The sequence below is a fragment of the Phyllostomus hastatus genome, unplaced genomic scaffold (assembly GCF_019186645.2).
Source record: "Phyllostomus hastatus isolate PE091 unplaced genomic scaffold, TTU_PhHast_1.1 phas_contig_62, whole genome shotgun sequence".
Taxonomy (NCBI): Eukaryota; Metazoa; Chordata; class Mammalia; order Chiroptera; family Phyllostomidae; genus Phyllostomus; species Phyllostomus hastatus.
Window position 1 is genome coordinate 17,465,075 of NW_025333921.1, and position 23,966 is coordinate 17,489,040.

At 37.5% G+C, this 23,966-nt stretch overlaps 1 protein-coding gene across 8 annotated transcripts in view; it reads left to right on the forward strand.

The window, feature by feature from the left end:
* The window catches only part of NEO1 (neogenin 1), a 260,180-nt gene that overhangs the window by 99,448 nt on the left and 136,766 nt on the right, over window positions 1-23,966 (forward strand). For all 8 annotated transcript variants that reach the window (XM_045848485.1, XM_045848491.1, XM_045848488.1 and 5 more), the window contains exons 4-5: window positions 6,122-6,275; window positions 16,801-16,937. In XM_045848485.1, the coding sequence (XP_045704441.1) occupies window positions 6,122-6,275; window positions 16,801-16,937 (291 nt within the window). The remainder of the gene's footprint in view (window positions 1-6,121; window positions 6,276-16,800; window positions 16,938-23,966) is intronic.

Below are 23,966 nucleotides of genomic sequence, written 5' to 3' on the forward strand. Positions count from 1 at the left end.
CTTTCAGCTTCTGTTCCCACTGCTAGGTGCCTGATTCATTTCACATTTCTTATTTTATGTGAGTTTGTGAATATAATTGAACCATCCCTACACAGGATGGGCAGGTTTTGTATATGATGACTTCACAGGCATATTTTTAGCCTATGGGTTGGCTTGCAAAGTTATACTAATATGATGATGGGCAGGGACTCTTGATGGTGTTCTGATGGTTCTTCAACTGATATTTTAAAATGCAGTTTCTTTCTTTGTCATCATCTTTACCCTTGTCATTCCTATCCCAATGTTTCTCAGCTCAGCAGCATGGTTATCTTCAAAATGTATATTAGATTATGTCACATCTTTGCTCAGAGCTTCATATTGGTTCCCCATCTCAGAACAAATCTTAACATCCTTCGCCTGCAAGGCTTTCTATATAAAATTCATGCCACCTCCCTCCCCCATTTCTCCTCTTCTTACATCTCATACTTTTCCTCACTCTGTGATTGTGGCTGCCTTATGTTTCTAAAACACTCCACATCATCGAAATTAAAAGGGAACCCACTGTATGGGAGAACGTATTTGCCAGTGATACATTGGATAACAGTTTAATCTCCAAAAGATATAAAGTACTTATAAGACTTACCACCAGGAACAAAACAGTCTGATCAAAATATTGGCAGAGGACTTGAACAGACACTTCTCTGAGGAGAACATGCAGTTGGCCCATAGACATGAATAAAATGGTTGACATCATTAGCCATCAGAGAGATGCAAATTAAAACCACAGTGAGATATCACTTCATACCTGCCAAAAATGACCGTCATCAATAAATCAACAAACAACAAGTGTTGGAGAGGATGTGGAGAAAGGGAGTCTTAGTGCTTGTTGGTAGGAATGCAGACTGGTACAGCCATGGTGGAAAACAGTATGGAATTTCCTCAAAAAATTAAAAATGGAACTGACTTTGACACAGTAATTCCACTGCTGGGAATGTACCCTAAGAATCCCAAAACATCAATTCAAAAGAATATATACATCCCTGTGTTTGTAACAACACTATTTATAAGAGCCAAGATTTGGAAACAGCCTTAGGTGCCCATCAGTAAATGAGTGGATCAAAAGTTGTGGTACATTTACACAATGGAATATTACACAGCAGTGAAAAAGAAGGAGCTCTTACCTTTTGGAACAGCATGGATGGAACTGGAGACTACTATTATGCTAAGTGAAATGAGCCAGTCAGTAAGACATACCATATAATCTCACCTATAAGGAATCTAATGAACAAAACAAACTAATGAGCAAAATAGAACCAGAGGCATGGAAACATGGAACAGACTGACCACTGTAAGGGGGGGGAGGTGGTGAGAACTGGCTGAAAGAAGAGGAAGGGATTAGCCATTAGCCAATGATGTGGGAATTTACTGTGGGCAGCGGGGCAGGCTGGGTGGAGGAGGAACAAATTGGGACAACTCTAATAGCATAAAACAGTAAAATATTTAAATTTTAAAAGTACTGCAAACATGATCTTGCGTTTGTACCTTTCTGCTTATCATTTTTTTCTAATCCTCTCCCCTCACACCTGCCTGACTTATCTCTGTGCTCAAATATGACTTTATCAGGGAAGTCTTTCTTGACCACCCTTTAAAACAATGTTTCATTCCCACCCCCCACCCCTTAACCCTGGTGCTTTCTCTTTCCCCCTTCATTTTATTTCAGAACATATCATGTCTGACATATTTACGTGTTTTATTTGTTTTTTCTCCCTCTGTTAGAATGTAAACTCAAAGAGGACAAGGAATTTTGTCTGATGCTAAGAATGGTAACTGGCACGTAGAGGCTGGTAAATATTTATTCAAATTTGTTTGTTTCCATCAAAATTCAATTAAATCTAGCTAAATAACTCAAGGTTAAAAAAATAGAGAACTATTGTCAGATAGCAATGTTTTCCAGCCTACTACTTGACTTTCTTTTACATGGCACAGTTCAGATTTTCTCTGTACCCAGGGAAACATTCAAGCAAATCCTCTCAACTGAGCCAAGGAAACAAGGCTCTCAGTGCCAAAGGACCAGCCTCCGCTTGCTGTCTGCAACAAAACGAAGCACTGAATGTTCTGCTGACCTAGTCAGGAGAGCTGTGCTTGTCCATCCAGCACAGCCTCTTTTTTTTTTTTTAAACATGTTTTTTATAGTATTTTTCAGTTACAGTTTATTTATACTAAGTATTATCTCATGTTAGTTTAAGGAGTACATCAGCAAGGTTAGATAATCATATACTTTACAAAGTGCTCCCCCAGTATTTCCAATGCCCACATATAGTACTTATTACAGTATTACTGACTATATTCCCCATGCAGTATTTTACATACCCATGACTATTTTCTAACTACCAATTTGTAACACATATAATACATTAATATTAGTAAAATGTTGAATAAGTTTATATTTTTAAGATTTTATTTATTTATTTTTAGAGAGGAAAGGGCAGGAGAGAAAGAGAGAGAGAGAGAGAGAAACATCAATGTGCGGTTGCTATGGGTCATGGCCTGCAACCCAGGCATGTACCCTGGCTGGGAATCGAACCTGCGACACTTCGGTTCGCAGCCCACGCTCAATCCACTGAGCTACGCCAGCCAGGACTATTTTTTAGATTAGCCTTAAAAAACCCAAAAATTTTTTTGGTGATGATTAAAAGATGACAGATAATTTATTTTTGGTTGAAACATAATAACCCACAATAAATTGCTGATATTCTACTGTTTTTCCTCTGTAAAGGGCAGTTTCTTTTTTTTACTTTATTTTTCAATTATAGTTACAATCAATATTTTGTATTAGTTTCAGGTTTATAGCATAGTGATTAGGCAGTCATGTACTTGACAAAGTTTTCCTGCTGGTATTCGCAGTGCCCACCAGGCACCATAGATAGTTACTACAATATTATCAGCTGTATAAGGAGGAACACCCCCAAAATGGAATTTATAAAAAATTGTGTATTCTTACATATTTGAACTTCAGTCACCTTCAAACTATTCTGCATTTGATGCAGTACACCTTTCAAAATGTTTTAGTCAGTTTTGATGCCTGTTCATGCATCTGCTGTTTTTTGCTTCACCTCTTCCACATCGACAAAATGTTTGCCTTTGAGGACTTTTCTCATCCAAGGAAACAAAAAAGGTTGTTTGGGGTGAGATCTGCTAAATAGGGAGGGTGGTACATGGGGTTCATGCTGTTTTTGGTCAAAGCTTGCTGTTAGCAGGTGTGCTCACAAACCACCCATCATGAAATGGGCAAACATGTTGAAAGAGCCTGCAGAAAAATTCTCTGGAGCCTAATGCAGCTTTTCACAACAATGCCAGCTGGTACACTGATACAGATGGGTTCCTAGAACACTCACCTAGTGGGAGAAGCCTGTACTACAAGGGGCCAACTGCAAGATAATTCTGGGGTTTTGGGGGGTCCCCCCTCATATTCCCTAATCTGTACTTGAGATTCCTGTGACTATTTGTAACTACCCATCTGTACCTATCAATTCCTTCATGTTTTCCACCTAGTCCCCGAACCCCTTCCCCTCTAACAACTATCAGTCTGCTCTCTCTGAGTCTGTTTCAGTTTCGTTGTTTATTTGGTTCCTTAGATTGCACATATAAGTGAAATATATGGTGTTTCTCTTTCTCTGACTGACTCCCTTTAGCATAATACCATCTGGTCCATGCATGCTGTCGACAAATGGTAAGATTTCATCCTTTTTGATGGCCAAGTAAGATCCATTGTATATATGCACCACTCTTTATTATTCACTCATCTCTTGGTTGGACACTTGGGTTGTTTACATATCTTGGCTATTGTAAATAATGCTGCACTGAACATAGGGGTGCATATATTGTTTCAAATTAGTGTTTGGGGGTTTCTTTAGATGTATATTCAGTAGTGGAATCACTGGGTCGTAAGGTAGTTTCAGCCGTAATTTCTTGAGGACTCACCCTCCATACTGCTTTCCACAGTGGCTGTACCAGTCTGCATTCCCACCAACAGCGCCCTAGGGTGCACTAGGGTTCCCTTTTCTCCACATCTTCACCACCATCTGTTGTTCGTGGGTTTATTAATGGTAGCCGTTCTGACAGGTGTGAAGGGATATCTCCTAGTGGTTTTAATATTTGCATTTCTCTAGTGGCTAGTGATGTTGATTATGTTTTCATATGTCTATTGGCCATCTGTATGTCCTTGCAGAAGTGTCTATTCAGGTCCTCTGCCCATTTTTAATTGTATTGTTTGTTATTTTGGTGTTGAGTTGTGTGAGTTCTGTATAAATTTTAGATATTAACCCCTTATTGGATGTATCAATGGTGAATATGTTGTCCCGTTCAGTAGGTTGTCTTTTGTTCTGTTGATGGTTTCCTCTGCTGTGCAAAAACTGTTTAGATTGATGTAGTTCCATTTATTTATTTTTGTTTCCCTTGCCTGAGGAGATCTGTCAGGAAAAAAAAAAACACTGCTAAGAGAAATGTCAGATTTGATTGCCTGTTTTCTTCTAGGTGTTCTATGATTTTGAGTCATACATTTAAGTCTTTAATCCACTTTGAGTTTATTCTTGTATATGATATAACAAGGTGGTCCAGTTTCATTTTTTTTGCATGTATCTGTCTAGTTTTCCCAGCACCACTTATTGAATAAACTATCTTTAGCCTATCGAATGTACTTGCCCTCTCTGTCATAGATTAATTGAACCACATAGGGGTGGGTTTATTTCTGGGTGCTCTCTTTTGGTCTGTTGATCTCTTGTGTCTGGTTTTATGCCAATACCATGCTGTTTTGATTACTATAGATTTGTTGTATAATTTGATACTGGTAGTGGTGAGGCCTCCAACTTTGTTCTTTTTTCTCAAGATTGCTGTGGCTATTCAGCGTCTTTTGTGGTTCCATGTATTTGTTTTAGTTCTGTGAAATACTCTGTTGGTATTTTGGTAGGAGTTGCATTGAATCTATAGATTGCTTTAGGTAGTATAGATATTTAATGATTTAATTCTTCCTATTATGCTTTCTTCCTATTATATGCTTTCATTTTTTTTTTCTTCAGAAACATAGTCTTCTTGAATAATTCCAACTTCCGATCTTCTATAGAATTTTGAGAAGACATTGTTTTTTGGTTATAAGGCATGGGTAGATCAGTGTCAGTCAGAGAAGCATGTTTCATGGTTGATGACAGGTGAGAGCAGGTTAATGTCAGTCTCAGAAGCAAGTGATTCTATTACTGAATAACCTGTTGACTTTTAAAACCTGTAGCTGTCACTGATTGGTTGGCTCTCAAAGCATGTTCACGGAAATCGGTTGTCACTGATCTGTTAGACAGTTTTTATTTGTTACCATGGCTACAGGACTATCATTGTTTCATGAACAACTTTAAAGCCAGATATGGTAGTTGTTACCGTGGCTATAAGACATCATTCTCTAAGATATGAGGACAAGAGTCACCTCTCTTTGCCCAAGAATGTTGTTTTCCCTCCTCAAAACTTAACACTAGAAATATAACACCATCAAAACTTAGAGAACTCTATCTTTTCTTCATAAGAGTGTGGCTTTTTCATATATCCTTAAAGAACAACTATATAAAGTGAACACACATATAGTAGTAGCCTGACAGTTGCATTATTATACAGTCAAAGGATTGATAGACTGAGTGAACTAAGCTAAAGATGAAACTCAGAAGGATTTTCAGAAGTAACAGACAGATATAGGGAAGGAAAGTAAACCTTGTATGATGTCACTGAATGGGGAGGATGATGTCAAGGATTCTGAGCTTGCTCAGTCTTTCTCTCTTTGTACCATTCGGGAGGTGTTTACTTTTTTCCTATTTTTTAAAGTAAAGGGGATTCATGTCAAACCTTCCTCAACTAGTAAGTACCTTGAAGGCGAGAGCTATAACTTACATATTTTTAAAGCCCCTGCAGAACCTAGCATATTGTTTCACACATAGAAGTTATTTAAGAAATGTTTGCTCATTTAAATGGAATTTTCTTGTGTCACTTTTGCTTAAAATATTTTAAATACAAAGCCACACAGACTGAATAGGAATTTGCCATTCCTTATTATTAAAGTGGAAAAGTGCTTTCTTAATTATTGTTTCTTATTAATTTCTTTTTTCAGATCCTGAGGTCACATCAGACTTGGCATTTTTGAAACAACCGTCTTCCCTAGTCAGAGTTGTTGGTCAGAGTGCTGTTCTGCCATGTGTTGCTGCAGGACTTCCTCTTCCAACCATTAGATGGATGAAAAATGAGGAGGCACTTGACATAGAAAGGTAATGTCTGCCTAAAACCTTTTTCAGCAATAGCTTGAGGCTTGGCCTTATCCTATTTGGGACTATTGATTAATACCCCAAATATCCAGGTTTCAATAGAAAAATCACTTATCATACAAAGAACCAGGAAATCTCAAGTGAGAAAAGACAACCAATAGATGCCAACATTGAGATGACAAGTTTTAGAATTATCTGACAGATTTTATAGCAGTCATCATAAAAATGCTTCAGTGAGCAATAACGAACACATTTGAAACAAATGAAAACATGGAATATCTCTGCAAAGAAAAAAGAAATGTCTTCTAAAATACATGAGAGATTTAAAGAAAAACATGTGGCAAATTTTGAACCTAGAGAATTAAAAAAAAAAAACCCTCCGTGGATGGGCTCAGCAGCAGACTGAATGGGATGGAAGAAAGAATCGGTAAACTGGAGGAAGAGAGAAAACACAAATGATCGATATTAGGAATAAAACAGAGGATGCCACTCCAGACCCTGCAGACATCAAAGGATGATTAGGAAATACTGTAAGTAACTGTACACATGTAAACTTGACAACTTAAAGAAAATAAACCACTTCCTCAAAAAAACTGAATTACTATTATCTAGCCCAACATGAAATAAATAACCTGAATAACCCTTTAACTGTTAGGGAGAATGAATTTGTAATTCTAAAACTCCCAAAAAAGAAGTTTTCAGGCCCAGATAGTTTCACTGGAGAATTCTACCTGTGTTTAAAGACTATTTAACAGATACCCTATATAGTCTCTCCAGAAACCGAAAAGGAGAAGTTAAAATTAGTACCAAAACTAAACATACATAGTACATAAAAGAAAAACTACAGATAAATATTGGGTTGGCCAAAAAGTCTGTATGTATTTTTTCTTAAATAAAAGACACATTTTTCATTTTCACCAGTAACTTTATTGATTTAGATATTTTCTGTTTGCTGTCTCCCATGTTACAACATGTAAGTGTTCTCAGTTAATTTCTGTATTTGATTGCTGTTAACCTCAACTGGTACATCCTACCATGGAGCATCATCAAGTGAAAAAATCTCCTGCATGAAACTTTGCAAACCACTTTTGACATGTTTGATTGGTCACACCTTTTCCATACATTGCACAAGTCTTTTTTTGGTGTTGTGTTTTTACCTTTCTTTGAAATAATAAAGCATAATATGCCAAAAATGTGTATATTCTTCCATCTTCAATATTAAAATGGATACATAAAAATTCAGCAGTTTTGATAAGCTTTTTATTTTTTATTTTTATTTTGTTATTTTTAAAATATATTTTATTGATTATGCTATTAGATTTGTCCCAATTATTCCTTCTTTGCCCCCCTCCACCCATTATGCCCCATTCCCTTTGACAATCCATCCACTTAGTTCATGTCCATAGGTCATGCATATAAGTTCTTTGACTCATCATACATCATACTCCACATACCATTTCCTATACTGTTCTTAACATCTGCCTGTCTATTTTGTATCTACTAATTTATGCTTCTTAACCACTGCACTTTCTTTTCCATACTCCCCTTCCCCTCCCAACTGTAACCCTCCAAATGGTCTCCATATCTATGGTTCTGTTTCTGTTCTGTTTGTATGCTTAGTTTGTTTTTAGATTCAATTGTTGAGAATTGTGAATTTTTTGCCATTTTAACATTCATAGTTTTGATCTTCTTTTTCTTAGAAGTCCCTTTAACATTTTAATATAATAATGGCTTGGTGACGATGAACTCCTTTAGTTTTTTCTTGTCTGGGAAACACTTTACCTGCCCTTCAATTCTAAATTACAGCTTTGCTAGATAGAGTAATCTAGGTTGTAGGTTCTTATTTTCATCACTTTAAATACTTATTTCCAGCTTCTTCTAGCCTACAAAGTTTCTTTCGAGAAATCAGCTGACAGTCTTATGGGAACTCCTTTGTAAGTAACTGTCTCCTTTTCTCTTGCTGCTTTTAAGATTCTCTGTACATTTAACCTTTGGCATGTTAATTTTGATGTATCTTGGTGTGGTCCTCTTTGGGTCCATCTTGTTTGGGACTCTCTGTGCTCCCTCGACTTGGATCTGTATTTCTTTTTCCAAATTAGGGCAGTTTTCTTTCATTATTTTTTCATGTAAGTTTTCAGTTTCTTGCTTTTCCTCTTCTCCTTGTAGCATCCCTATGATTCAGATGTTGGTATGTTTGGAGATGTCCCAGGACAGATGTTTAGTCTGTCCTCATTTTTTTTTAATTCCTTCTTCCTTTTCTGATTGAATTTTTTTTCTTCCTTATATTCCAAATCATTGGTTAGATTCTTGGCTTCATCGACTCCACTGTTGTTTCCATGTAAATTTTTCTTTATTTCTCTTAATGTAACTTTCATTTTTGATATTTTCATGCTGTTGAAGTACCTGGTGTGTTCCTTGAGTGTCCTAATAACCAGTGTTTTGAACTCAGCATCTGATTCAAGTTGCCCCAATTAGCATCTGATAGATTATCTCCATTTCATTTAGTTCTTTTTCTGGAGTTTTGATCTGTTGTTTCATTTGGGCCATGTTCTTTGTCTCCTCATTTTGGCAGCCTCCCTGTGTTTGTTTCTATGTATTAGGTAGAGCTGCTCTGACTCCCTGTCTTAGTAGTATGGCCTCTTATAGAACCCTGGGCAGAGTGGTCTGGTGTGTGGCTGGGATCTTGTGCTCCCAAGGTATCCCTCCCGATTTTTACCCACCACACTGGGGTGTGGGACTGCCCCCTCCACATCTCTGCGTCTCTCTGAGGGCCTCCGCAGGTCTCTGCCCCTCCTACCCATCTGGATGAACGTGACTTCTTTATCCTTGGTTGTTTGACTTTCATACAGCTTGATTTTCTGATGTTTTGGGTGATATTTGTTTTGTAGTCCAGTTGTAATTTTTGCTGTGGTTGTACAAAGAGGTGAGCTGTGTTTACCTACGCCTCTATCTTGACCAGAAGTCAGTAAATTTTTTAAACACGCTGATATTACAGCTGCCACAATACAATCTAAAAAATTGTTTCAAATGAAATTTAAGACAACTAAGTGTTACTAGAGCCATCTTACAGAAAACAAGCAAACTTTTTGGCCAACCCAATATATAAATAAAGACATAAACAATCTTACAATATTAGCAAATAGAATTCAGCAATATGTAAAAAGACACACACACACATACACACACATACATACATACACACCAAGTGTGGTTTATTCCAGGGCTACAAGGCTGCCTTAGTGTTCCAAAATTAATGTGATCTACCATTTTAACAAACTAAAGAAAAAAACCTACAGAAGCATTTGACAAAATTCAGCACTCATTATTTTAAATGACCCACAGAAAAATAATTAAGAATATCTAAAAAAATCTGCTAATATTATGCTTAATGGTGAAAAGACAGTACTTTCCCTTTAAGATGAGGAACCAGTTAAGGCACTTAACTATCATAGTGGAAAAGTTCTAGTCAGTTCAATAAGGCCATCAAAAGAAAAGGCATATAGATTAGAAAGAATGAAGTAAAACATTTCCTATTTGCAGATGGTATGTTTGTCTAAATAGAAAACCCTAAGGAATTCATAAAAAACTCTTAAACTAACACATGAGTTCAGCAAGTTTGCAAGATAAAAATCAGTTGTATTTTTATATATTAGCGATGAATATGTGAACCCTGAAATTACATTCACTCACAAGATAAATTGAAATATTATGTTTAAATCTAACAAAACCTGTTAAGTTTATATGCTAAAAGCTAAAAATGCTGATGAGAGAAATCAAAGAATATCTAAATAACTGGAGAGACTTGCTGTGTCCATGGACTGTAAAACTCAGCGTAGTTAAGGTGTCAGTTCTCTTCCAATTGATATACAGATTAGCCCAATTCCTGTCAAAACCCCAACAAGATTTTCTCTATATGTAGACAAGACTATTCTTAACATTTCTATAGAAAAGTAAGGGAACTGGAATAATTAAAATATCTTTTAAAGTGAGAAGACTCAGTCTACCTGATTTTAAGACTTACTGTATAGCTATAGTAATTAAGACTACAGTATTGATGGAGAGACACACATATCAGTGAAACAAAACAGGGAACCCAGATGTAGACCCACATGAAAAGGCACAACTAAATTTCGACAGATGCAAAAGCAGTTCAGTGGAGGGAAGGTTGCCTTTGAGACAAATAGTAATAGAGCAATTGGACACTCATCCATAGACAAGAAAACAAACCTCAACCTTAAGTCTCATATCTATGTAAAAAAATAACTCAAAATGGATTATGGAACTAAAGGAAAATGAAGTTTTAGGAAAGAAACATAGAAAGTCAGGATCTAGGGCTATGTAAAGTTCTTAGATTTGACACCAAAACACAATCTATAAAAGGGAGAATTGAAAATTGGATTTCATCAAAATTAAAGCTTTTCTCTGTGGAAGACACAATTATGAGGATGAAAAGATAAACTACAGAGTGAGAGAAGGTATTTGCGAACATCATCTCCAACAAAGGACTAGTGCATGAAAAGATACTCAGCACTACTAGCCATCAGAGAGATGCAAATTAAAATCACAATGAGATACCACCTCACACCTGCCAAAATAGCTATCATTAGTAAATCAACAAACAAGTGTTGGAGAAGATATGGAGAAAAGGGAACTTCAGTGCACTGTTGGTGGGAATGCAGACTGGTGCACCCACTGGAAAACAGTATAGGTTTCCTGAAAAAATTAAAAAGCAAAGTGCCTTTTGACCCAGTAATTCCCACTGCTGGGAGTATACCCTCAGAATCACAAAACACCAATTCAGAAAAATGTATGCACCCCAATGTTAATGGCAGTGCTATTTATAATCACCAAAATTTGGAAACAGCCAAAGTGCTCATCAGTAGATGAGTAGATCAGAAAACTGGTACATTTACAGTTTTAATGGAATACTGTGCAGCAGGAAAAAGAAGGAATTCCTGCCTTTTGCAACAGCATGGATGGAACTGGAAACTATTATGCTAAGTATTTCATTTAGCATAATCAGTGAAAGACAAATATCATTTGATCTCACTTATAAGAGGAATGTAGTGAACCAGAGGCATGGAATCAGGGAATAGACTAAAACCTGTAAAAGGCAGTGGGTAGGTAGGTGGGGACTGATTGGAAGAAGGTAAGGGATTAGTCACGGAACACACATGCAGGACACATGGACAATGGTATGAGGATTGACTATGAAAGTGGGAGGGAGGGTGGCTGGGGTGGGGCAAAGCGGGGAAAATGGGACCTTCATAATACCATAAACAAAAGGACATAAAAAATGGGGAAAAAAATGAATGTAAATATGTATAATCACACTATTCATGATTATTAAAATGTTAGTGTACTCTAAAAATAAAAAGATGTGTAAGGTATATCTCAAAATTTAATATTAAAAAAGCATATAATCCAGTTAGACCATGGACAAAGGCATGAATAGATGTTTCACCAACAAAGATATATAGATAGCAAATAAGCACAAGAAGAGTTGCTTAACATTTATTAACCATTAGAGAAATGCATATTAAATCCACAATGAGATAGCACTACATACATATCAGTATAGCTAAAAATTTTTAAAAAATGATAACACCTGCCCTGGCTGGTGTGGCTCAGTGGGCGGAGCGCCAGCCTGCGAACCAAGGGGCCTTCGGTTTGATTCCTAGTCAGGGCACATATCTGGGTCAGGTCCCCAGTAGGGGACATGAGAGAGGCAACCTCACATTGATGTTTCTCTCCCTCTCTTTTTCCCTCCTTTCCCCTCTCTCTAAAAATAATAAAATAATAATAATTTTAAGAAGGTAACACCAAATAATGTCAAGGCTTTGAAGGAGCCAGATCGCTCTTACATTGCTCATGCGAATGTGAAATGGTATAGCCACTCCGAAAACCTGCTGGGCAGTTTCTTAAAACAGACTATGCAACTGCCATATGACCTAACATTTACACTCTTCAACTTTTATGCCATAGAAAGGAACTTACAATCACACAGAAACCTGTCCATGTATATTTATAATACTTTTTTCATAATACACCAAACCCGAAACCACCCAGATGTCCTACATTGAGTGAATAGTTAAACAAACTCCATACAGTATCTCCATACTGTAAAATTACTGCTAAGCAATAAAAGGAATGAACGATTGATCTGTGCAGCAACTTGGATGAATCTTCATAGAATTATGCTTAGTAAAAAAAAGCCAGTCTTCAAAGGTTACATATTGTGTGATTCTATTTCTATAACATTCTTTTTGAAATGACAGAATTACTGAAATGGATAGATTAGTGGTTGCCAGGGGTTAATTAGGAAGTGGGAGTGGAAGGGAAGCGGCTAAGGATATGAAAGTGCAGTACGAGGTAGTGGTGATGGAAATGTCAGTGTCCTAGTTGTCATGCTGTACTGCAGATTTACAAGATGTTACCACTGGAGAAAACTGGATAAAGGGCACATGGTATCTCTCTGTATTATTTCTTAGAACTGCATGTGAATCCATAATTACCTCAAAATAAAAAGTTTAAAGAAAAAATAATAAATTTGTACTAGAGAGTAAATATATAAGACAACAATGTCTGTGTGGAAGAAGTCCAGTCGTTGTTAATATAACAAGAATGGTTCGTATGACATTGATGTAACCTGGCAATCAAGGAGAGTGGACTAGAATGCCCATGAGTGAACAATGATGACTTCATTGTACTGGTCAGCGGGGGTGGTAGATGCTGTTGAGTGAGCATGTGTGCTGTGTGGCCATCACATTCAAAATGATTGAGGGAGTAGAGCAACGAATCCGCATCAAATTTTGCATTAAGCTTGAACATTCCTCCACGGAAACTAGTCAGATGATTCAGAAGGCTCTCGGAGACAATGCAACCAATGAGTGCAGCACAAGTAAAAGTGTGGCACAAACCCTACAAAGATGGTTGAGAATCTGTTGAAAGTGATCCATGTTCTAGAAGACCTGCAAGAAGCAGAACACCTGAGAATGTTGAACGTGCACAGGCTGCAGTCAACAAAGAGCAGTGACTGACAGTGTGAGAACTGGAAGCTGATCTGGGGATTCCAAACACTACATGTCCGAGATACTGACACAGGATCGTGGCATGAAACGTGTTGTGGCAAAATTTGTTCCGTGGCTTCCGCTACCAGAGCAGAAGGAACATTGTGCTGAATTGTCAAACTACTACCAGTGAACCAGATTTCCTCAAGACGGTCTTAACTTGGAAGGGACTGGGGAGTCATTGTCCTATGTACAGTGTTTCTTGTGTCTTATATCTTCTTCAGTGAATGTGTTTTTCATATGACATGGCTAGATACTTTCTGGACACATCTCATACTCTTCCTATCCTGCTGTTTTAGAGTGTCTAAGAATTCCCTTTGTGCTTTGGGTCTTACTAGTGTTCATCCTGTCCAGCACTTTTATCATTTTTTTTCTTCTTTTTTAATTTTATTTTTTTAAGATGTTATTTTTAGAGCGAGAGGAAGGGAAGGAGAAAGAGAGGAGGAGAAACATCAATGTGTGTGGTTGCCTCTCTTGCTCCCCCTACTGGGGGCTTGGCCCACAACCTAGACATGTGCCCTGACTGGAAATTGAACCCGCGACCCTTTGATTCACAATCTGTTGCTCAATCCACTGAGCCACACCAGCCAGGGCTATGATTTTTTTCCTAAGAATTTCCTTCTCCAGTGGCTCCTTCTCTTATGCCCCTGTACCACTCAGTAACATACAAAAACCCTAAAATTAACAAGGAGTTTTCCTTTCACTTCTCCCTTCACACTTATTAGCACAGAGTCGTCTTTGACACATATTTCTTCCTCAGCGTCTCTATTTAGTTCATCTGTCTACAAGATCTGCCATTTTACCTCCTTCCAAGCTACTGTCAAGTGTTCCTGCAGTTACTGCAGTTGCCTTCTCACTTTTCCTCCTACGTAGACTCTGACCACGTTCCAAATGCACCTTCACACTCCTGCCAGGCCAGTCTTTTCAGTGCTCACACCTCACTGCATCACCGGCCACCCCCAGCCATTTTTTAAAATGTATAATGGATTTCCACTGTTTCTAGGTTAAGTACTCAAAATACTTAAAATGGCTTTCAAAGCCTTGTGTGGACTGCTCCATCCTCATTTTTCTTTTTCTCTCTCACACCTGGCACACTAGTTATTTTCAGATCCCCAAATGCAACTTGACTTTTTCTGCCCCAGTTCCTTTGCATGAGATAGTTTTCCTTCTGAAATATTTTCTCCCCTCATTATGTGAGTTCCTCCTTATCTGTTAGATCTCAGCTCAAGGGTTTCTTTGGTCAGGAAAACTCTATTCCAATTTCCTGGCAGCTTCTTTTGATATTCTGCTTTGTAGAATTACCAACTTTTATGTCTGTCTTTCTCACTGAGTTGTGCGACAGCACCAATTGTGTATTTGTTCACTGCTGCATCCCTTGCTGCTACCTAACACATGCAGGCACATCCATAAATGTGTTAACTGAATTAATAACCTCTCCTTACGTTCATCATCCAACCTTTTTTAAGAGTGGCCAGTACTTTTTGCCTTCTATTTCCCCTGTCATTACTGCCATAGTTCATCTCTTTTAAATTCTGGACCACTACAATAACTTTACAACCAAACTTCCTGCTTCTATTCTTTTTCCCTACTTCTTTTCTTCACTGAGTCTAATCATGTTACTCATCTGCCTAAAAGCCTTCCCCTTTGTCAAAAATATAGGTCTCCTTAGCACACCAAGCTTTCCTACACTGACCCTAGCTATTCAGGGACACACCCACACAGCCATGCTCCTTATGTTCAGCCATGCTCAACCTGAGTCCACTGACTATACATACTTTTTCACATACTGTTTCTTTTGCCTGCGTTTTTGAAATTTGGAATTGTACAGTAAGCCATCGTACAGTTTTGCGAGCACGTTGAAGATATTCTTCCCCTCAGATTTCATTTAAGGATAGTAAAATTAACTCCGTTCAGAGAGGTTGACTTCTGCTCTGCTGGCACTCAGTTGTGGCAAATATGAGACATAACAAGTAGTAGCAATATTTTTAGTGTAATTATTAGATGTCAGTCCTGTATCTTGATTTCAAAAGTACTGTACCAACTCGTGTTTCAGTTGATGTTCCCCTCAGCTGGGTGCCGTGTGTACATGCTGCCAGTTTCCCATTTGTGATCATGGCTTTCTGTTCTGAAGCTTGGTAGTGATTTTGTCCAAGGGCGAAACATAGTATTTAATGTTGTAATTTTATCTTATTTGGTCTTATCTGTTTTATCCCAGTCATTCTTGCTCGATTCCATTATAAATTGTCTTGCTTCTCTGTTCTATCACATGAAGTTGGGATTTGAGGGCAAATTGAGAGATTTTGAATAAGAAGGTCACTTAGTAAGGTTTAGCAATGACCTTGCAGGGTATTTCTTAGAGAAGTTATCAAACCCGATTCTGGTTTTTCTCTTTCTTTGGTCCAGAACTTAATCCTGTTTATCAGATTCAGGAACACTACCGAAGCTCACAGTATACCAAAATTGAGGCCAAGATAGCCCTTTATTTAGGATGAGAATTTTAAATGTGGCACAGAATAAATAGTCATTTCCTCTTATTTTTTCCTACCAGGAATTCTATGTGAAAAGCCAAATGATCAGAATATTTGTTGAGCATAGATACAGACAGAAAATGTAACAGTGTTAACATTTGAGAGAAAAATTTGCCTATGTGAAAACCAGTTTAGATGTAGAACCTCAAAATGAAAATTGTAACTCTCTAAACTCTTCAAATGAACTAAACTGGTTCACTTTATAAAAGTTCAATCATAATATTGATTTGTAATTTCTTCCTCAGTGTTACAAGATTGTTTTACTCTCTCTTGAAATGGACGTAACTCACATGGTAGAGTGGGGTTGGAAATGGTCAGCATTCCTGTTGACAGTGGCACAGTGGCGGCTGATTCATGCCCGGCCACCACACCCACGGAGCTGCTCTCCAGCAGCTGCCCTTCTCTCCCCCTCCCCTTCCTCTTTCTTCCCTTCGCTAGCCAAGCCACCATAGGAAACTTTCAGCAGGCACTGTGACCCCCAGCTTACTGTTTTTGATCTGACATTTTGCCCTCTCTGTTAGTCATCTCATTGTGGCATAGCTGTGGTGGAGTGACTCTCAGACTGATTCCAGACTTCAAAATCATATGATTTGCCCCCCCCCCACAAAAAAAATAATACTGGGCACAGCAGGGACACAGAGATGGACTGTGGTGAGTGGAATTGGTCACAAAAATGATATCCCTTTGGGAATAATTAGAAATGCCAGAGATGATTCATAATAACATTTTGATTTGTATTTGTGATATTCATACCTGAAAAATATGAGGAGAGCAAATTGGACTAAATTAATTCTGATAATTTTATGTAGGCTCTGTCCATCTAAAGCCATATAAATAATAGTACTGCTTAAGTGTTTTCTCTGTTTATGTGGAGAATTTCTCAGGTATTATTTCCCTAGTTCTGAAATGTATCAATATTTTTTTATGCAGCTCTGAAAGACTGGTACTGCTGGCAGGTGGTTGTCTGGAGATCAGCGATGTCACTGAGGATGATGCTGGGACTTACTTTTGTATAGCTGATAATGGAAATGAGACAATTGAAGCTCAAGCAGAGCTTACAGTACAAGGTATGTCCATATTTCCTGTTTAAATAAAAATCCTGTGTACTTTATGGTTTGCCAGTTTTTTAACGTTAACATGGGAGAAGCAATACAGCATAATAATTAAAAGCCCGAGCTTTAAACCAGACTGCTTGGGTTTAGATTCTGGGTCTCATATTCATGAGCTGTATAACTATAGGAAATTTACTTTACTTCCCTGAGCTTCACTTTTCTCATCTGTTAAATGGAGATAATAAGAGTACTTAACCTTTTTGGGGTTGTTTTGAGGATTAAAAGTTAATATTTGTAAAACTCCTAGAATAATGACCAGAATATGGTAAGAAGAGCTTGAAGTTACCGTTATCATGTGTAGTAGTAGTAGTGTGGACATCCGTGAAGTTCAGTACACTGTTCTTGCCTCACAGCGTTTTCTCACAAAGACTTCTCTGTTTTCTGACCCAGAACCGTGGACTTCTTGAGCATTGGTATTCCCTCCTTTCAAGTGAATAGATCACCCAGGACAAGGGAATGCAGTGTGGCTCTCAGTGTACGTGGCCATCTCTTTGATGATTGATTTCTTTCTTTTAGCCACATGCTGAGCATCACAGCATCTTCCCTTATAGGTTCTCTGATTCAGAAGTCATGGAAAATGAACGTGACATACACATACAAAGTCTTTATCCCATTTCCTTTGCCCTTCCTCTGTATGCAGATGTGCCCTCTCTCCTGTGATTTGTCTGCACCCTCTTTTATCTTTATTTGAAATAAAAATCTTTAAGACCCCCATTACTTTCAGGAAAATCCAACAGTGCTTGGATATATAGAGGTATATATCGACTGATAATATTTATCATCAGCTTGTCCCAAATTGTCTTGATAGACTATTTCCTGATCTATGGTTTGGGGTTATTTCATATTTTATATGAAAGTGTTTCTCTTGGTACATTTTACGGGTTTTAGAGTAGGAGGTAGAGTAGACACATTCTTACTCTAATGGTTACCAGAGGACTCAAATGTGTTTTGCCTAAGAATTGCGGAGCAGCCCTGGCTGGGTGGCTCAGTTGGTTGAAGCATTATCCCCTACACAAAAAGGCTAGGTTGTGAGTTTGATCCCTGGTCAGGGTACATGCAGGAGGCAACCAACCATTTTCTCTTTCTCTCCCCCAGCCTTCCTTCTTCTTTCCCTCCCTCCTCTCTGTCTCTGAAATCAATCAACATATTCTTGGATGAGGATTAAAAAAATTGAGGAGCAGAATGTTTGGGGGTTCTGTACTGGGGAAGGCAATAGAATGTTTGTATTCTCTATTGCTGTTTGTGGGTGGATTCATGATCTCTGACCATTGAAAGCACAGGCCTTGGAGTTCACATAACTGTTACCTCAGTGAGCTCAGCCATCATTCTCGACTAGACGGAAGGCTGGCTGTGACCAGCTGTAAAATGACTAATGTATTACTTTACCTCTATTGGATGGGATTGGACAGATAAAATATTAGTGAACTTGATCTTGTTTGGTCTCTGTAGCTCCGTTGGTGTATGTTTTCTCATTTTGTTTTTTCCCAAAAGTTAGAGTCTTGGCTTAGCACTCTCTTCCATTTTTCTACCTGTGCCTCAGTTTCCTTCGATGTAAAGTACCTTGTCATTGGCCTCAAATGGGAGGCATAGTGTCCACCATACATGTCAGATGCATTTGTCCATATGATTATTTTCTACATTGTATGGAATTTAATTGAAACTCTGCCTATTAACTGAATTAACTACATTTTTTAGTTATAATACATACATCTTATAATTTGTACCCAGTTCCATTTTATTATCTGTGCCTAGAGAACGTGCCCTTAAGCAGACACATTCTAGAAAACTGAGAAAGGAATAAAGTGAGGAAGCCAAGATGTTAGCAGTTACAACAAGCCTTCTGTAATGAAAGCAGCATGGTACTGGCCCATAAATAAACAGTAGAAAAGAATAAAATACAGTTGTTACACTAATTACAGAAACTGTAAATAGTATCAAAATGATAAATTCAGTTCATAGGGGAAAGTGTCTTATTTACCAAAGGCTATTGATACAGTAGATTTTCAAGTAGAAGAAAATAAAGTTAGATCTCTACTTTAAACTAAAGGTCTAAGTGTGAAAAAGTGAAGAGTGAAAGAGTGTTTATTGTCTCTGATGAGAGAGACTGTCTTAGGGAAAACAAAATAGCATGTCAAGTGAAAACAAGAATTTTGACAAAGTATACATTAAAAGAATATATATAGAAACAATCTTTTAAGTAAAGGCTAAATGCAGATGTTAGACTGGGAGAAAATATTTGTAACACAGAGCTGAGAGAGGGACAGCATCTTTAAAATGCAGAGAGTTTTGCCATGGCTAGTGTGGCTCAGTTGGTTGGATCATTATCCCATAAACCAGAATGTTGCAGGTTCGATTCCTGGTCAGGGCACATGCCTAGGCTGCAGGTTTGGTCCCCTGTCAAGACACATGCAAGGGGCAACAGATCAGTGTTTCTCTCTCACATTAGTGTTTCTCTCCCTCTCTTTCTCCTTCCCGTCCCCTTTCTATACTATCAGTAAGCATGTCCTCGGGTGAGGATGAAAATTAAATAAATTAATTAAAATAAATAAAATTCAGAGACCTTTCAGAAACAGATTTGAAAAAAAAATAACCTAAGGAAAATTGATAAAGAATACAAATAGGCACTTCACAGGAGTTTATTAATTATTGGCATTTCTTCATAAGTTGCTAGTCAACCTTACTAGTAGTCAGAAAAACACAAATTTCATAGATACCATCATCCCCAATCATTATATTGGCAAAAAATGTAAAAGATTTGGACCTATAGCCTTGGACAGCATGGCTCGGTTGGTTGGAGTGTCGTCCCGTAACTGGAAGGCTGCAGGTTCATTCTCTAGTCCCACATATGATCCCCGGGCCAGGCTCGAGTGGGAGGCAAACAGTTGATGCTTCTCCCATCTGTGTTTCTCTCTGTCCCTTCCTCTTTTTCTCCAAAAAGCAATGGAAAAATGTCCTTGGATGAGCATTTTAAAAAAAAAGATTTTGACCTCTAGAGTGTGTGGTATGGTACTCAGAACTAAAAATAATTGGTATCATCTTACCACTACAGAATAGAGCAAAAGCATTACTTCCTTATTCTAGATATTGTATTTCTTAGTGAAATTTATGGTTGAATTAGTTTTGTTTATATCCTTGTTATAGGAGCAACCAAAGTCCATCCACTCTCTCTCTTCCTCCCTGGCCTCACTTGGGGAGAATGTCTAAGGCTTTAGGTTAGGCTCTTTCACTTCCTGCCTACTGTTGAAACAGCATTCTGTTTGCTAACTTCTATTTCTAACATAGTTTTAGATCTGCTCGAGGCTAAAGGTTGTACATGTGTGTTTTGAAAGTGTCTGTCATGGTCTTTTATCCTTAGTAGAAGACTGGAGAATTGTGGTGCTTAAAGACACTTAGGAGTCAAAAGTCCTGGTGAACAAAAAAACTACAGAGGATTTTTAAAAATTTCTACCAGAAGTTTACAAGAATGTGTTATAAGTCCAAGGTCGATAAAAAGTTAGAAAAAATAAAGTGTGTTTTCAGAGGTACGAAGCTAGAGATGTTAAAGAGTATCCATGATAGAATTAGGAAATACTTATCATCATTCTCTAAACTGGATGCCCTGGCGTAACTTTTTGGTGGTAAGATATTATAATAGATATTTACTTTTAATTCATCTGCTTGCCTCAGATTTCTGAACTGAATTAGGAGTGGTTGAAATAGAGCAAAACTTTTACACCTTTGATGAAGAAAATAGTTTCCAGGCTGGTTTCCACTTCCTGTCAGACTAGTCCTAGTTATTGATCCCCTCACTTCCAGTCAGCTCTGAGGAAACTAGAGGAGTGAGAGGGAAATGCAGGGAGACCGAGGCTCTCTTGAACCTCTGTGTGTTTATGAGTGAGTGGGGTGTGGTAGCTGCAGCGTGGGACTAAGGACTGCCAGAGGTAGCAGTGACAAAATAGACGGGAAGAAGGCTGTTCTATTGTTACTGCTTGCCGATGTTGCCTCAGACTGTCTTTTCCTGCCCTTTCACCACAGAAATGAGCAGCAGTGGCCCGGGCCAGCATGTTCATTTCAAAGGTCTGCTGGGGTTCTGATGGCATTAAGGTAAACGAGTACGGCCTAACTGTGCCTAGGGGATCACCTTTCTACCTCTTCTTCCCATTCCCTCCAAACTCCTGGAAGATTTCTGTTCCCAGTGCTGCTTCTCCCTAAGAGTTGCAGTTGGAATGCACAACAGAAGTTCTGAGATCCCTGGGGCTCTTTAATTTGGGCTTCATTTTCTCTTCTTAAATTCCCCAGCGTGGATACAAGTAGGGCCTGATGTCCATACATATTACCAAAGAAGCTGGTATTCCAGAAGAACATTAGTTTACAGCCAAACTAGTCACCTGACTAGTATAATTACTTTCAAAGAAAGACAACTAAGTTAACATATACTATGTGATGGAGAATTATTGGAAAAGATTGACCAAAGTTAAAATAAGCATGATAAATATATTTGAGATGAGAGATATGAGCAATAAAACACAAGAACAAGAAAACAAAAAAACACAGAACCAAGTAGAAACATTAGGTATGAAAACTGTAGTAAAAGTAAATACAGTAGACTGCATGATAGTGGAAGGTGTATGTGATGAGCAAATTCATGAGTTGGAAAATGACAGTGAGAAACTCTTGAGAATGCAGCGTTAAATGATGAAGAGAGAGAAAACATAGATTAAAAGCAACAGGTATGAAAGTTAGATGCAGAAGGGCTTCTATCCATATAAATAGGAATCCAAGAAGAGAGAATAAAAAAGAGAGGAGGAAATGTTTGAAGAAATAATAAAGATAAATCTCTCAAAATGAAAACTAGCGGAAGACCTCAAACTGAAAGGGCTCGAAGACTGTTAAATATGGGAAAGAGAAACCCACCACTGGACCCACTTAGAGTGACATAATATCAAAGACAAAAAAATTCTAAAAGCTTCGAGTGACAAAGAGCAGATCACTTACAAAGGAATAAGAGTTAGATTGCACCTAGCGCTTACATTTAGAAATCTGACTTCAAGAGGACAGTGGAGTAATGTTTTTCAACATGTTAAAGGGAAAAAAAAATGAATCCACATAAAATTTATACATAACCAACTGTGAGGCACAATAAAAATTCTCATCATCTAAAGCCTCCGAAGATTTCATACACAAAGATACACACTGAAAACCCTTTTGGAATTAATAAGTAAGGAGAGAAATGCTTGTATTCAGGAAATGCTACAAGAGATTTGGAAGTTTTAAAACAAAGCCCCCAAATCTTTGACACCCCTACTAATGAGTGGTGAGGTTTATATCCCTTGCCCTCGAACCTGAGTGGGCTTGGAGCTACTTGAATAGTGTTGTCACGTGACTTCTTCGGCTTTTATAAAGCCATGCAGATTCCTTCTGGTCTTCTTGGAATTACTCCTCTCCAGACAGACAGTTCCTCTTGGGATCTCCCTCTCAGAACTCAGCTGCATGCTGTGCAGAGCCCAGGCCACAAGGAGAGGCTGCATTGTGGGTACTCTGGCAGACAGCTCGGGCTGAATCCAATTTTCAGGTCATCTAACTAAGGGATCAGACGTATGAATGAAGAAGTCTCCAGTTGATTTTAGCTCTCATCTTTTTGAGTCACCCTGAAACATTCAAGTCTTCTTAGACATTGTGAGGCAGAGACAAGCCATCCCTACTGTGCAGTGTCCTAATTCCTGACCTACTGGACCTGCGAGCATAAGAAAATGGTGGTGATTTTATGCCACTAAGTTTTTATGGTTGTTTTTTGTGCAGTAGTAGTAACTTGGGAAAGTTCATTATTACTGTTTAAAACAAAAGGCTAGAACCAAAGAAAAGAAAAAATACAGCAATGATAACCCAGAACTAAAATTTTTGACAGAACCAAATAGTGGGGGTAGACAGGAGTATATGTGTTGTTAGTAGAAAGCTAGATATGCTAGTATCTATATACCTATTGATATAAATATTAAAATAGCAAATATGAGCTTAGAACTTAAGGGCAATCACCATAGAACAAGATAGAACATACATATAACTTTTAAAGATCAGGAGAAAGCTTTATCCAACTGAAAGCACAAAGTGGGGAAAAAGAAAATATTGTATACTGTAAAAGTAAAGTATGAATAAGATGAAATCACTCAATATAATGATAATTAAAATAATATAAATGGGTTAAACTCATGAAAAATAAACCAGCAGATTGGATTACAAAAAAAAAAATCCCTCCTGATATGTTGTTTGAGTCAGAGATTTAAAATAAAAGAATGGGAAAGATGCTCTAGGAAAAACAAAAGAAAGTTGAAGTAGCCACCTAAAAGGCAAAAGTAGAAGAAGGAACATATTTGCTTATAAGAGGAATTATAGATCAAGAAGATGTAACACACAATGTATAGTCAACATGGACATGTATGCCCCTAACAATGCAGCCTGAAATATATCAAGCAAAACTAAATAACTGCTGAGAGAAACAGATAAATTAACAATTGTTAGAAACTTTATCACACTTAGGAAATGATAGAATGAAGAGACAGAAAAGTTTAGGCTGACCACAAATATCTCTGCTGTTTAACATAGTTCTGCCAGTACTATAAGAAAAGAAAAAGAAATAATTGAAATTGGAAGAAGAGATAAAATTGTTCCATTAACAGATAATTTGACTGCCTACCTGAAATCACCAAGCTAATATATAATTTAAAGAGAACAGTTTGCCATACAGGATAAATTTATCAAAATCAGAAATATTTTTCTACACCAGTGATAATCAATAGAAAATAATATAAAAATAGGTAAATTCACAATAAGAAAAACTATAAATATCTAGATATTAAACTAGAAATATAAAGATATTAAATATCTAGAAATATAACTTATTAAAAATATATGGGGCCTTTGTCAATTAAATTTTTAGTAGAGGATATAAAATATAATTTGAATAAATGGCAAGTTATTACATGCTCTTGGGTTGATATAATATTATAA